Raw genomic sequence first — 12,246 nt, forward strand, 5'->3', positions numbered from 1 at the left:
CCACTCTTCAACTAAAGTAACGCCATTTGAGGTGGTGTACGGTGTTCCACCTCCTAGCTTATTAACTTATGTTCCTAGCACCTCTAAAGTTCAAGCAGTGGATGAGCACCTGCGTGATCGAGATTATATTCTTTGTGAGCTACGAAGGAATCTTTTGCTCGCTCAAAATCGCATGAAATGTCAGGCTGATCAACATCGTCGGGATGTTTCCTTTGATATTGGTGATTATGTGTACTTAAAACTACAGCCTTATCGCCAGACTTCAGTAGCTTTTCGAAGCTCTATGAAACTGGCTCCGCGATTCTTTGGACCTTATCAGGTCATTGCAAAAGTAGGATCAGTGTCCTACAGATTAGCGTTACCTTCAGATTCGCAAATTCATAACGTATTCCATGTCAGCTTGCTATGCAAATATTTTGGGTCCATTCCCCCCACAATTGCTCAGCTTCCTCCTGTTTCAGAGACTGCAACTATATATCCTTCCACAACCTGAAGCTGTCATTGACCGCCGGGTAGTTCACAAAGGGCAATACTGTCCTAAGACTGAAATTTTAGTTAAATGGGCAGGTGCACCAGTGGAAGATGCCACTTGGGAGGACGTAAGGCGATTTACCAAGACATACCCTACTTTTATCCTTGAGGACAAGGATTGTTAAGGGGGGGCAATGATAGGTGCACAGTAGTCACATGGACGTGGATAATGCTTTGTCGCCAAGTTGTTATAGAATAAGTCAAGTTAAGTTTGTTTTAATTAGGTTGTTAGCAGATAATAAGGATTCCTTTCAGGAATCGCTAATTACTTTCCTACTTTCCAGCATTATTGTTATTCATTCCTGTATATAAAGCCTGAGAGCATTCAATAAAGGATATCTCAGAAATTATCCCAAGTTATAGCCCTTTTCTTTCATGCTTCTTCTACTTCTTTCTAAATTATACTCATCAGATTTATTTGATATTAAAAAAATATTGATTTACTGAATATATATAATTTTTAAAATATAAAGATTAAATTAAATTTTTATTTTGAATTTTAAAATCATTATATATTTGTGGTGTTATTTCTACACTAGTTTTTTATTTTTTAATTTTATTCAAAATCAACAAACTTTGAATTTGGTCTAGAAATGATGCAATTGCATAAAATAAAATATAAAAATTAAATTAAAAAAGAATTTATAAACAGTAATTCCACAATAAAATATAAAAGGATGCAGAATATTACCTCTTACAATGAAAAACTCATGCGTTGTAGTTTTTTATTTACTAATGTGTTGACAATTTATTTAAACACACATTTCATTAAAAAAAATTAAAAAAAAATGAAAGAAAGCCCTTCTCCATCGGAATCTTTAGTCTGAGCTATTTAAACAGAACCCCTAAATTGAACCGCATATGCAATATCAGCAGCTGAGAGAAGGAAAAAGAAAAGAAAAGAAAAGAAAAATCAAAGTGATTGCTTGAAAAATCTTTTTGTTTGGTAGCTTCACTGTGAATGTCAAAAGGTAGCCACTTTTGAAAATAAGAAAGAGGAGTTGACACGTTTCTTGCCATGAGTATGAACCAGAGAGGGAGGAAGACTCACCACCACAATTTCATTCGAACTCATCTTAGAGAGGGAGAGAGAAATGGAAGGAGAAAGAGGAACAGTGTGTGTTACAGGGGGCACTGGGTACTTGGCCTCGTGGTTGATCATGAGGCTCCTGGAGCAAGGCTACTCTGTTAACACCACCGTCAGACCTCACCCTGGTAAGTTTTCTATTTTTTAACAGAAAAGTTAAAAAGGTTGCGGGGGTAGTTACTGCCTGCTTATACACATTACACATATAATTTATATCAACCCCTAATCTTTCTTTTTTTTTACTCCGTAGTAGAATTTTTTATTTATAAAAAAGGTAAGATTTTCATGCAATATGAAACCATTAAAATGAAAGAAATCTAACATAAGTAGTTTAAATCATAACACCTACAGTTAAAGGAGTTGAAATCACAACAACAAGAACAGCAGCAGCAACAATTTAGGGGTGGCATTTGTACCACTATCCATTGAATTTTGAAAAGTTCTAATTCACCAGATGTTTTTAACATCAACATTTTCAATATGTTTTTTTTTTTTTTTTAATTTTGTGCTATATATGTGACCAGAACACAAGAGGGACGTTAGCTTCCTGACAAGTCTACCAGGAGGATCAGAGAGACTACAAGTCTTCTATGCAGATTTAAGTGAACCCGACGGCTTTGATGTGGCTATTAAAGGATGTATTGGTGTCTTTCATGTAGCTACTCCTGTACCTCAAGATTTTGGAAATGGAGAAGCCGAGGAAGTAGTTATCCAAGGAGCAGCTGATGGAACATTAGGAATCTTGAAGGCTTGCTTGAATTCAAAGACAGTGAAACGAGTTGTGTACACCTCTAGTGCATCAGCGGTAGCTTTTAATGACAGTGGCGTGGAAATGATGGATGAAAGTTACTGGAGCAATGTTGATTATATCAGAGCTTCAAACTTATCCATAGGTCCTTACTTTATTTCCAAAACTTTAACGGAGAAAAGTGCTCTTGAATTCGCAGAAGAACATGGATTGGACCTTGTAACTTTAATACCAACCTATATTCTTGGCCCCTTCATTTGTCCAAACATGCCTGCTTCAGTTCACACATCATTGGCGATGGTGCTGGGTTAGTGCTCTTTGTTGTTTAGAACATTAGTGTTTAATTCGAGTTTTTTTCTTTTATGATGTTCTGAAAGCTGTTGATCTAAAGGACATCATCTCAGGTGATCAGGAACAGTACGAGTTACTCATCAACACATCTATGGTGCACATTGATGATGTGGCCAGAGCACATATTTTCCTCCTTGAATATCCTGAAGCAAAAGGGAGATATATTTGTTCTTCAGACATAATAACAATTGAGGAGATGTCTAAATTTCTTTCTGCCAAGTACCCTGAGTACTCAATACCAACATTAGAGTGAGTAATTTCTATTCCTTTCTGCAACATTCTTCACTTAATCTTCAAAATTGAAAATTAACAAGTGTTCATGTTTCTTTTCGGGCAGATATTTAAAGGATGTTGAAGGCTTTAAAATCCCTGGTGTATCCTCCAAGAAACTACTGGATTCTGGTTTCAAATTTAGGTATGGACTCGACGAAATGTTTGATGGAGCCATTCAATGCTGCAAAGAAAAGGGTTTTCTCTAGTTCAAATTCAGGACAAATTACTCTGGGTAACTGGGTTGGAATAGAACTAGAATAGTGGTAACTCCCGTCATGGATTGTATTTGCGCGCGTGTTTCTGTAATTGTTGCATCAGAATGTAAAAGTGCAGAATTATTCTTATTTTGCTTTTGATTTTTAATTCTAAGAACACATCCACTTATTATTGTCTCACTCCTAAACTTTTACGTAATTTAATGGCTTGTATCTAGCAAACATAATTTCTTTCTGGACTTGTTTCCTTTCTATGATACAGAGGAATAAATGTGAAGACTAGATTTCTTGCATAAACGACAGACGGGAATGATAGAATCAGAAAAGTCCAAACACATGTCAAGACTAGTAAGGGGAAAAGAGGAGATAAAGGAACAGTATTACTTGAATTTTACTGTGAAACAAATTGATTTTCTTCTTGGGAAGACTGCATTTCTTGAATTTTTCATTGTTTGAAGTGTCTTAATCCTATTCAGTACTGAGTTTGTCTTCAATTCTGAGCTCTTCTATAGAAGGGGCGTGGTGATTCAATTCTGAGCTCTTCTATACCACCAGATCTTGTCATTCAAATTAATTAATTGGTCGGAAATCTCAATCTCATTATATGGTACAGCCTCATGCTTACCATTTTTGTTGAAAGTTCAATCTCATTTGCTCAAGAGACTGCAGTGCCTGCTGGCTGTCTGGATGGTATTCTGTTCGGATCTTCTAAAATCCGACCTAGCTTCCTTCTGTAGGGCGGGTCATATTGTTTGGGCTCGCACCAGAGTCTCCTTATGAGGCTTAAGTCTGGATAAAATTGGGCCTGGATCCTTTGTACCTGGGTTCTAAGCATCGTACAGACCACTTCAGAAGATTTTCCTCGACAAAGAATCAAACTGGTTTTCAACTCCATTTTCTCTTCTAGTTCTGGAGAGAGTGAACGAGCGAAAGACGCAGCAAGGAGACTCGTAAAAAAGCCCCGCCATTTCTCATCATTATATCCAAAATCAAAACTAAGATTCAGAAAAATGGATCAGGTCCTCCCGATTGCACTCATCTCACTCCTTCTCGGTACTGCAATCGCTCTTATTTTCTTCAAGAACTACTTCCTCAAAAGAAAATCCGAGATTGGATCCATCTCCGAACCCGGACTTCATCCGGATCTTCATAAAAAACCTCCTAAACCTACTCACCAATCCAGAAAACCTCACTCCAAACCTCACTCGCATGCCTCCTCCGATAAGGTAAAGAAAATGATAAGTTTGAATTTGAATTAATTCTTTTTTCTTCCATGTGAATTTTATTTTTTTGATCGCGAAATGTGCAGGATCATAATAAGAAACATCATCCATTGGATTTGAACACTTTGAAAGGTCACGGTGATTCTGTTAGCGGCCTGTGTTTCTCGTATGATGGGCGCAGTTTGGCTACCGGTAATTTATTTCAACTATCATTGTTAGTTTTAATTGTTAAATATTTATGAAATTATAATTTCTGGTTCACTCTTACTGATTCGGTTAATAATTATTATTATTGTTTTGTAAACAAAAAATAAAAAACAGCTTGTGCAGATGGAGTGGTGAGGGTGTTTAAATTGGATGATGCTTCGAGTAAAAGTTTCAAGTACGAAACCGAAGCTTTTCTTTTTCAGATTATGTGACCACTCTTTTATTTTATTTTTTTAGTGCTGATAATTAATTTGTAGGTTTTTGAGAATTAATGTGCCAGCTGGAGGTCATCCGGTAGCAGTAGCGTTTTCTGATGATGCATCATCTGTGGTAGTAGCATCGCAAACACTGTCTGGTTCGTCTTTATATATGTGGGGAGAGGAAAAGGTAAAAGCTACTGATGACTCTAAGCAGCAACCAAAGCTTCCGTTGCCTGATATCAAATGGGAACATCACAAAATTCATGAGAAACGGGCTGTTTTGACCCTGGTTGGAACCGCTTCTACTTATGGAAGTGGTGATGGAAGTACAATTGTGGCCTCTTGTTCGGAAGGTATATGTTGATTTGTTTTCCTGGCTTAGATATTTAATCCTTTTGAGTTCTAATAGTAACATATAAATAAGCATCAATGAGTTGATGTGAATGTTTGGCACACTATTGAAATGGTATGAATGCTAGGATTCTAACGTTTTACTAACCTTGTTAGACTAGGAAAGGTTGCCTAAGATTTGGATGTGGTTGCAAACTAAGTGATTGTAGAATAGTTATGGCTTTGAAGTTTGAAGCATGCCTCGGAAGTAGAATATTTTACGAGGATCAATGGTTGGATAAAATTTAATTTTCAGAAAAAACACAAAATGTTCAGATACTTGATTTTAGTGGTTTCTGATGTTTTGGATTTTGGTATATTTGTAACAAACTTTTTTTTCTTTCGTCTGACAAAATTGAAAACAGTTTCATCCATCCATTCATTCAACCTTAATTGTACATCACCTGCATCTCACATGGTTTCAGCAATGAATCTCCATGATTTTATCATGGATATAATCCAACACTTTCCAAACAGGTTTCTGTCTGATTAGCTGCCTTCAGAACATATTAATTAAGGACCAGACATCACTGGCGGCTGTACAGGCTTGTGGATTCTAGTGGCCAATCCACTACATGGAGAATGATATTATGATTTTTTTTTTCCCATTACATTATAGCAATTGCATTACACCATTAATCTTAAAAGAGTTTCCCATCAAATTTACAATTTTAAATTATCAAACCGAGTACTTGGAGCAGAAAAATCCAAACTCTTTGATTTACACTTCTTTTGTAATTGTTGTTCTTTCTTGGGTTTCAGAAAGCAACACTTATTATATTTTTATTTTTTTTTACTTGCCAGGTACTGATATCAAAATTTGGCATGGAAAGACAGGAAAGGTTTTGGGGAATGTCGATACAAATCAATTGAAAAACAACATGGCTACTATATCCCCAAATGGGCGTTTCATTGCTGCTGCAGCTTTTACTGCAGATGTGAAGGTGAACATCTCTAATTACTGATAGAAGCATATTCTTGGGACTCTGTAAGTGATATCCCGAGTTTGTGCTTGACAACAGGAAATTTATTCACACAATGCACCATATGATGTGATTCCTGATAGAGTATATGGTGTTGAAGATTCTTAGGCATAAAATCTTACATCCTTTGTGACACTCATAATACTTCCCAAAAATGATTTAATTTTTCATAGAGAGATTTAGCTGTTATGTAATATGTATAGATGTGAGCCTAATATGATAAACATAAGCCATCAGTTAGTATTGCTGCAAGATTTTGTTTGATGACCTTAACAAGCTTATTAGTTTAGGCTTGTTTACAAGTTTGCTTATGAGTCAACGTATCAGGTCATGTTAAGAGATTATCCTCCCTCTAATGAATTACAACAACATTGTTATTCGTCAACACATGGATTTAGTCTATTATCTTCAATTCCAACGTTGTTATCTGTCACCACATATGGATTAAGTCTATTATCTTCGATTGCAACTGTTATACAAAAATTATTTTAAGAGGCGCCTGGAATCCGATTGCAAGCTTTAAATTTAACATTCTGTTAGCAGTTGAAAATTGACTTGCTATGTCGGTTCTAAATTTTATTTGGCAGGTATGGGAGATTGTGTATTCAAAAGATGGTTCTGTCAAGGAGGTTCCCAAAGCCATGCAACTTAAAGGGCACAAAGTATGTGATCTATAAAATAATTTAACACAAATTCATCTATATCTTGTTAAAGCTTTGCTGTTATTTTTTTATTTTTTTCCATGTTCTACTTCCCCTCTTTCTTTATTTTGTTTCTGAACTTCATGGATATGTGTCATATTTTTATTTAGCATAAAAATAGTTATGCAGTTTAATTTAAAATCAAATCTATGATGGGACCTGTTTGAATAAAGTTGAATTTTCTGAACTGGGATGTGCTTGGTAAGCAGTAATAAAACATTGGTAACAATGACTAAATTATTGTGTGATATGGTGTCATACAAGTTTATCCTAGTAGATATATTCAATCTTTCTGCAGTTGTTGATATGAATTCTCCTCTAAATGGAATGATCTCTTTTATCATTATTTTAGCCTTATTATTTGAACTATATTATACTTTTGGTGTTGTTATCATGTTTCTCGCTCTTATATACCTAGGATATGCTTGTTTTTTCTCATCTCAAGTTAATTTGATGTTCAGAGTGCAGTAACATGGTTATGCTTCACTCCAGACTCAGAGCAAATCATCACAGCCTCCAAAGATGGTTCGATAAGAATTTGGAACATCAATGGTATGTCCTGTGAAAGTGAAAAATCTTTCATTATGTACTTGAAGTAGGACTGCCTTAAAAAGTTGAAAATGAGGGCTGTTCAATGCTTATTATAGGTGGGTTTGGCCTTCTCAAATTTTGGATTTTATGTCATGAATCGAGACAAATCAAAGATGATTTCTAGAGAATAATTGAAAACCTAAGAGCGCTGTGAACTGGCAGTTCAGGCTGTGCAAACTTTTATCTTTGGATGTTATGTCAGTTTTATCTTAAATAAACCCCAATCAGCACTCTTGTCTGCAGAATCTCTAGAATGAATGATCCTCAAACATTTGTGTTTTGTCAATAACAAGAATTGCCTCCTGCTTCAATATCTCTTTAAAGTCTTGTGAAGCATCTAACCTATAATACAGGCAAGACTGTCGTAGCAAACACTTGGATAGTGGTAAAATATTTTGCTTTTGAGTTCTGGGATAGATTTGTGGGTTTTTAATTCTCTTCACCTTTGAATGATTGCAATCATTTTGCAATGTGTGTGTTTGTGTGGCTTCTGTGTTGGTAACCATATGATGAAGATCATACTGAGTTCTTTTTTATTGATTTTCTTCAAGTTCGTTATCATCTTGATGAGGATCCAAAGACTTTAAAGGTGTTTCCGATTCCACTTCATGATTCAAATGGTGCAACTTTGCATTATGATCGTCTCAGTTTATCCCCTGATGGAAGGATATTGGCTGCAACACATGGTTCGATGTTGCAGTGGTTATGTGTTGAAACTGGAAAGGTTTTGGACACGGCTGACAATGCCCATAATGGTATGGTTTTGGTTCCCTTTATGTATTTTAATATGTTCCTCCGTGGAGTGGTTGAAAATGTAAAGATCATATTGCTCTCCTAAATACATCTATTATCTTAGTATGTGACCGAGATCTTGATGCAGTGGCAGATTTGTCCCCAGTGCCCAAAAGCCCTGCTTTCATCTGGAAATCTTAGCTTCCGTTCTTAACAACTTTTGTTTTGAGAAATCGGACAAGTTAATTCATTTGAGTTTAATTGTTATTAAGGTTGTTTTTTCTCAACATATTGTCTGCAGTCCCGCTTTAATTCATGATCATGAAAAAGATTTCATTATGAATGATTTTATTCGCTATTGATGTTCCACCTCATCGGAACTGCTGTCTCATGTTCTTCAAGGAGTCAGACTTGGCGTGTTCTGTAGTAAATAGGCACCGGTAATATCTTGGTGGATATTATACTAATGCTAGTTTATTATGCAGGTGACATCACATGGATTGCATGGGCGCCTAAACCTATGCCAGCAGGTGCTCATTTAACAAAACATCCTTGTCGTTATTCAGTTCGTTTTTCAATTACCCTGTGCCATGCCTATCTTATTAGTTTTCTTTGCATTTCACTCTAGGAGTATATAGGAGAAACAAAGCACTGAGTAATGAGAAAGACTTGAGGCCATGATTTTTGCCCATGCATTTTTTGGTTGTAATTGCATGTGATTGATAACCACTTCTGTTGGCCTCCAGGTGATGGACGGACCTTCGTTTTGGCCACGGCCAGCGTGGACAAGAAAGTGAAGTTATGGGCAGCTCCACCGCTTAAGATATGAAGGGATCATTTATTCCGGTGATAGATATGAAGCTCTTGACCTGACACTCTCATAGATGATTAGCCTTTAGCTTCATGAGTTGAGCAGTATGGTTCGCTCAGGTTCAGTAGCATTAATTACTTCGAAAGAGAGTTGAATAGAGCAAAAATCCCAGCTGAGTTGTTGGACAAAGTTTGGAATTTTGAAGTTGAGAAAAAACTAATCATTGTATGGCTTAGATAGCCTGATCTAACTGAAAAGTCTTGGTAATAGGCGATGGCTTTGAATGTATGATTATTATAGCATTTTATTTGTGGTTGTTTTTTAAAGTAATTTATTTTAATTTATAAAAAATATTTTTGATATTAGTATATTAATGATTTGAAAATATTAAAAAGATATTAATTTGGAAAAAATATATAAAAAAAGAAATTAATATTTTTTAAAACGTAAAAACAATGTAGAGATAAAAACCAAAAGGTCGAGATAGCTCCGTTAACTTTTGTGACTTGTCTGTTAATGCTCTTAGACCGGGTTGTTTGAAAAAACGGAAACGCCCACCGTGGGGCTCGAACCCACGACCACAAGGTTAAGAGCCTTGCGCTCTACCAACTGAGCTAGACGGGCTTGATGGAAGATTTCGAGTTAAGATTCCTAAATCTTCACAGTTCACCTGGTGACGCGTACCGAATATTGAATGCCTGTATTTCATGGTATTAAGTTCTCCTGGCCACACGCATCTCGAGGAGAATCAAAAATATCTATCTGACGTATGTGATCAAGATTTTATCATTCATGGATTTCCCTCATCGTGGATGGGCACTGATATTTCTGAGCATGCACAGAAAAATAAAATTCCGCTCTGTGGTTGCTGTGGGACACCAGGAAATATAATAATACAATTTTGATTCCCCACGGATTTTTTTAATAGAAAAAAATATTCATACATTTTTTTTTATTATTATTATTATTAACATGTGTTTTAGTATAACAAAATTTTAAACCGTAAAGATTCACACGATATGACTCAATAGATTTAGGGATCCAAAAATAACGAATAATTCATAAAACCATGATTTGATTAAAAAAAGATAGTGTATTTTTTAAAATATTAAGAATGTAATATATTAGATTGACCTGATTTAACTTTTGATAATTTATCATGTTCATGACTCAGGTTATGAGACCACGATAATATAAAAAGTAAATCAAAACAAATTATAAAACTTCATTCTCAATCAGTTTAATGTTAAAGGATGAAATTGAAAACAAAAATTCAATTAAAAAAATAATTCGAGTTAACTTGCTAAATTTGTGATCTAGATCATGAGATCAAGATAACCTCATAAAAAATAAATCGAAACAAACTATACTCAATTCTCAATCAACTCAATGTTAAAATATGAAATTAAAAAAATCAATTAAAAAAACAAAAAACAAATATTAGGGTAAGCCCGAGTTAACTTTCCAGACTCGCGACCGAATCATAAGAATGAGGTAATCCAACAAAAAAAAATCAAAACAAATTATGAAATTCATTGAATTGATCCGGATCAACCTTGGTTAACCTGTCAAGTTGAAATAAATTATTATACTCAATTTCCAATCAATCTAATCAATTTAATGTTAAAGAATAAAATTGAAAAAAAAATCAATTAAAAAATAACAAGAGTTAATAAAAAGTAAATCAAAAGTTATTAACCTGTCAAACCAGTAACCTGGATAATGAGACTTAAATAACCCCATAAAAAATAAATTAAAAAAATATATAAAACTCAATTCTTAATTAACTTAATTACCTTAATATTGAAAGATAAAACTTTTTAAAAAAATAGATCCAAAAAAAATCTTCCAAACTTGTGATCATGTTATTTATAATAAGAGGGTAAGATCATAGAAACAAAATACAATAGATTATAAAATTTAACATAATATTGAAGAATAAATTAAAAAAAAAAATCAGTATTCCAGTGAACATATTTTTGTATGGAGGTGAATCGTCTATTTACCTCCTCTTTTAGGTTTTTTTTTTAAAATTTTTGTTAAAGACCAAAATCTTAAACAGAGTTATTGAACATAACCAGGTAAATAACCAATATTACAAAATCAAATATCTTGATTTATATGTTTTTTTGATTTTTCTAGTTATGTCTTTAGTTATTGTTAATGAATTTTTTATTTATTTATTGATATAAATAATTCTTGATTTATTTAATTTGATTAATGTATAAGCTTTTTAATTTACATTTAAAACTTTTCACGTAAAAAAACGTATCTAAAGGTACATGTTTATTTTTTTTGTTGAAAAAAAAATATCAACCTCACAACGGAGCACAAATTAAATAACTAGTAATAATAATGATATGTTATGATAATAATGCGATGGTGGTAGACTAGTAGTTATTAAGTGAAATTAGGGTGGCAATGATAGTGGTGACATCAATGATAAAAGGGGGTGGTAGTGATGGGGATGGTTAAAATTATTGAATGATATTATAAGTAAATTAAATAAAATATTTAAAAAACATATTAGCTAAAATATTTTTTAATAAATGAATTAAATTTAAATATTAATTGTAAAAATACTTTGCATTGACTATTTTAAAAAAATATAAAAAAATATTTTTCTTTAAAATAATTTATGTAAAGCAAATGCCCTTGTTATACTATGATTTTTGAATTATAACTTTTAATTTTGAGTTAGAATATATAGTTATTCTATATCAAAAAATTAAATAACTCATATGAATATATATTAAAAAAAATTATTCGGCTAATTATTTATAAATTAATTTTATATTTATTCAAAAATTAAATAAATAATATAAAAAAAATTATGTATCATCCAGGTTACGTCAGGTGACACGTCAGGTCACCCGAGTCACAAGTTGACCCGACATGCCACCTAGATTTAATCGGGCCAATTATAAGCTCGGGTTTTTATAAATTGAAACTCAGTCAAAGCCCCGGATCATCCCACCAAAAGGTTTCATAACCATGAGAATAAGAGTTAAAAAAAAATCCTAATTATACTAAATATTCTTTGCAAAATCACTTTCCCGAATAATCTTTCATTCAATAAAAGAATTCTACCAGCGTATTTTACAAATCCAATAACGGGACCCTTTCAAGTATTGAATTCATTAAAACTATAAATAAAAAAAACATTATTCAGTATCTTGTTATTCTTTAATTATTGTTAAATA

At 33.6% G+C, this 12,246-nt stretch overlaps 2 protein-coding genes and 1 non-coding gene across 3 annotated transcripts; 2 read left to right on the forward strand and 1 right to left on the reverse strand.

The window, feature by feature from the left end:
- Positions 1-1,406: 1,406 nt before the first annotated feature.
- On the forward strand, positions 1,407-3,385 carry LOC7494002 (vestitone reductase). The gene is made up of 4 exons (XM_002301255.4): positions 1,407-1,746; positions 2,143-2,673; positions 2,771-2,966; positions 3,055-3,385. The coding sequence occupies exons 1-4, from the start codon at positions 1,626-1,628 to the stop codon at positions 3,194-3,196; spliced, it is 990 nt and encodes a 329-aa protein (XP_002301291.3). The 5' UTR covers positions 1,407-1,625; the 3' UTR covers positions 3,197-3,385.
- Positions 3,386-4,038: 653 nt separating this feature from the next.
- On the forward strand, positions 4,039-9,352 carry LOC7494003 (uncharacterized). The gene is made up of 10 exons (XM_024595091.2): positions 4,039-4,431; positions 4,515-4,620; positions 4,750-4,810; positions 4,893-5,188; positions 6,030-6,169; positions 6,796-6,870; positions 7,371-7,461; positions 8,052-8,255; positions 8,718-8,762; positions 8,979-9,352. The coding sequence occupies exons 1-10, from the start codon at positions 4,216-4,218 to the stop codon at positions 9,059-9,061; spliced, it is 1,317 nt and encodes a 438-aa protein (XP_024450859.1). The 5' UTR covers positions 4,039-4,215; the 3' UTR covers positions 9,062-9,352.
- Positions 9,353-9,594: 242 nt separating this feature from the next.
- On the reverse strand, positions 9,595-9,667 carry TRNAK-CUU (transfer RNA lysine (anticodon CUU)). The gene has a single exon. It is a non-coding gene; the product is annotated as a tRNA-Lys (tRNA).
- Positions 9,668-12,246: the final 2,579 nt, after the last annotated feature.

Source organism: Populus trichocarpa, chromosome 2 (genome assembly GCF_000002775.5).
Source record: "Populus trichocarpa isolate Nisqually-1 chromosome 2, P.trichocarpa_v4.1, whole genome shotgun sequence".
NCBI classification, from domain to species: domain Eukaryota; kingdom Viridiplantae; phylum Streptophyta; class Magnoliopsida; order Malpighiales; family Salicaceae; genus Populus; species Populus trichocarpa.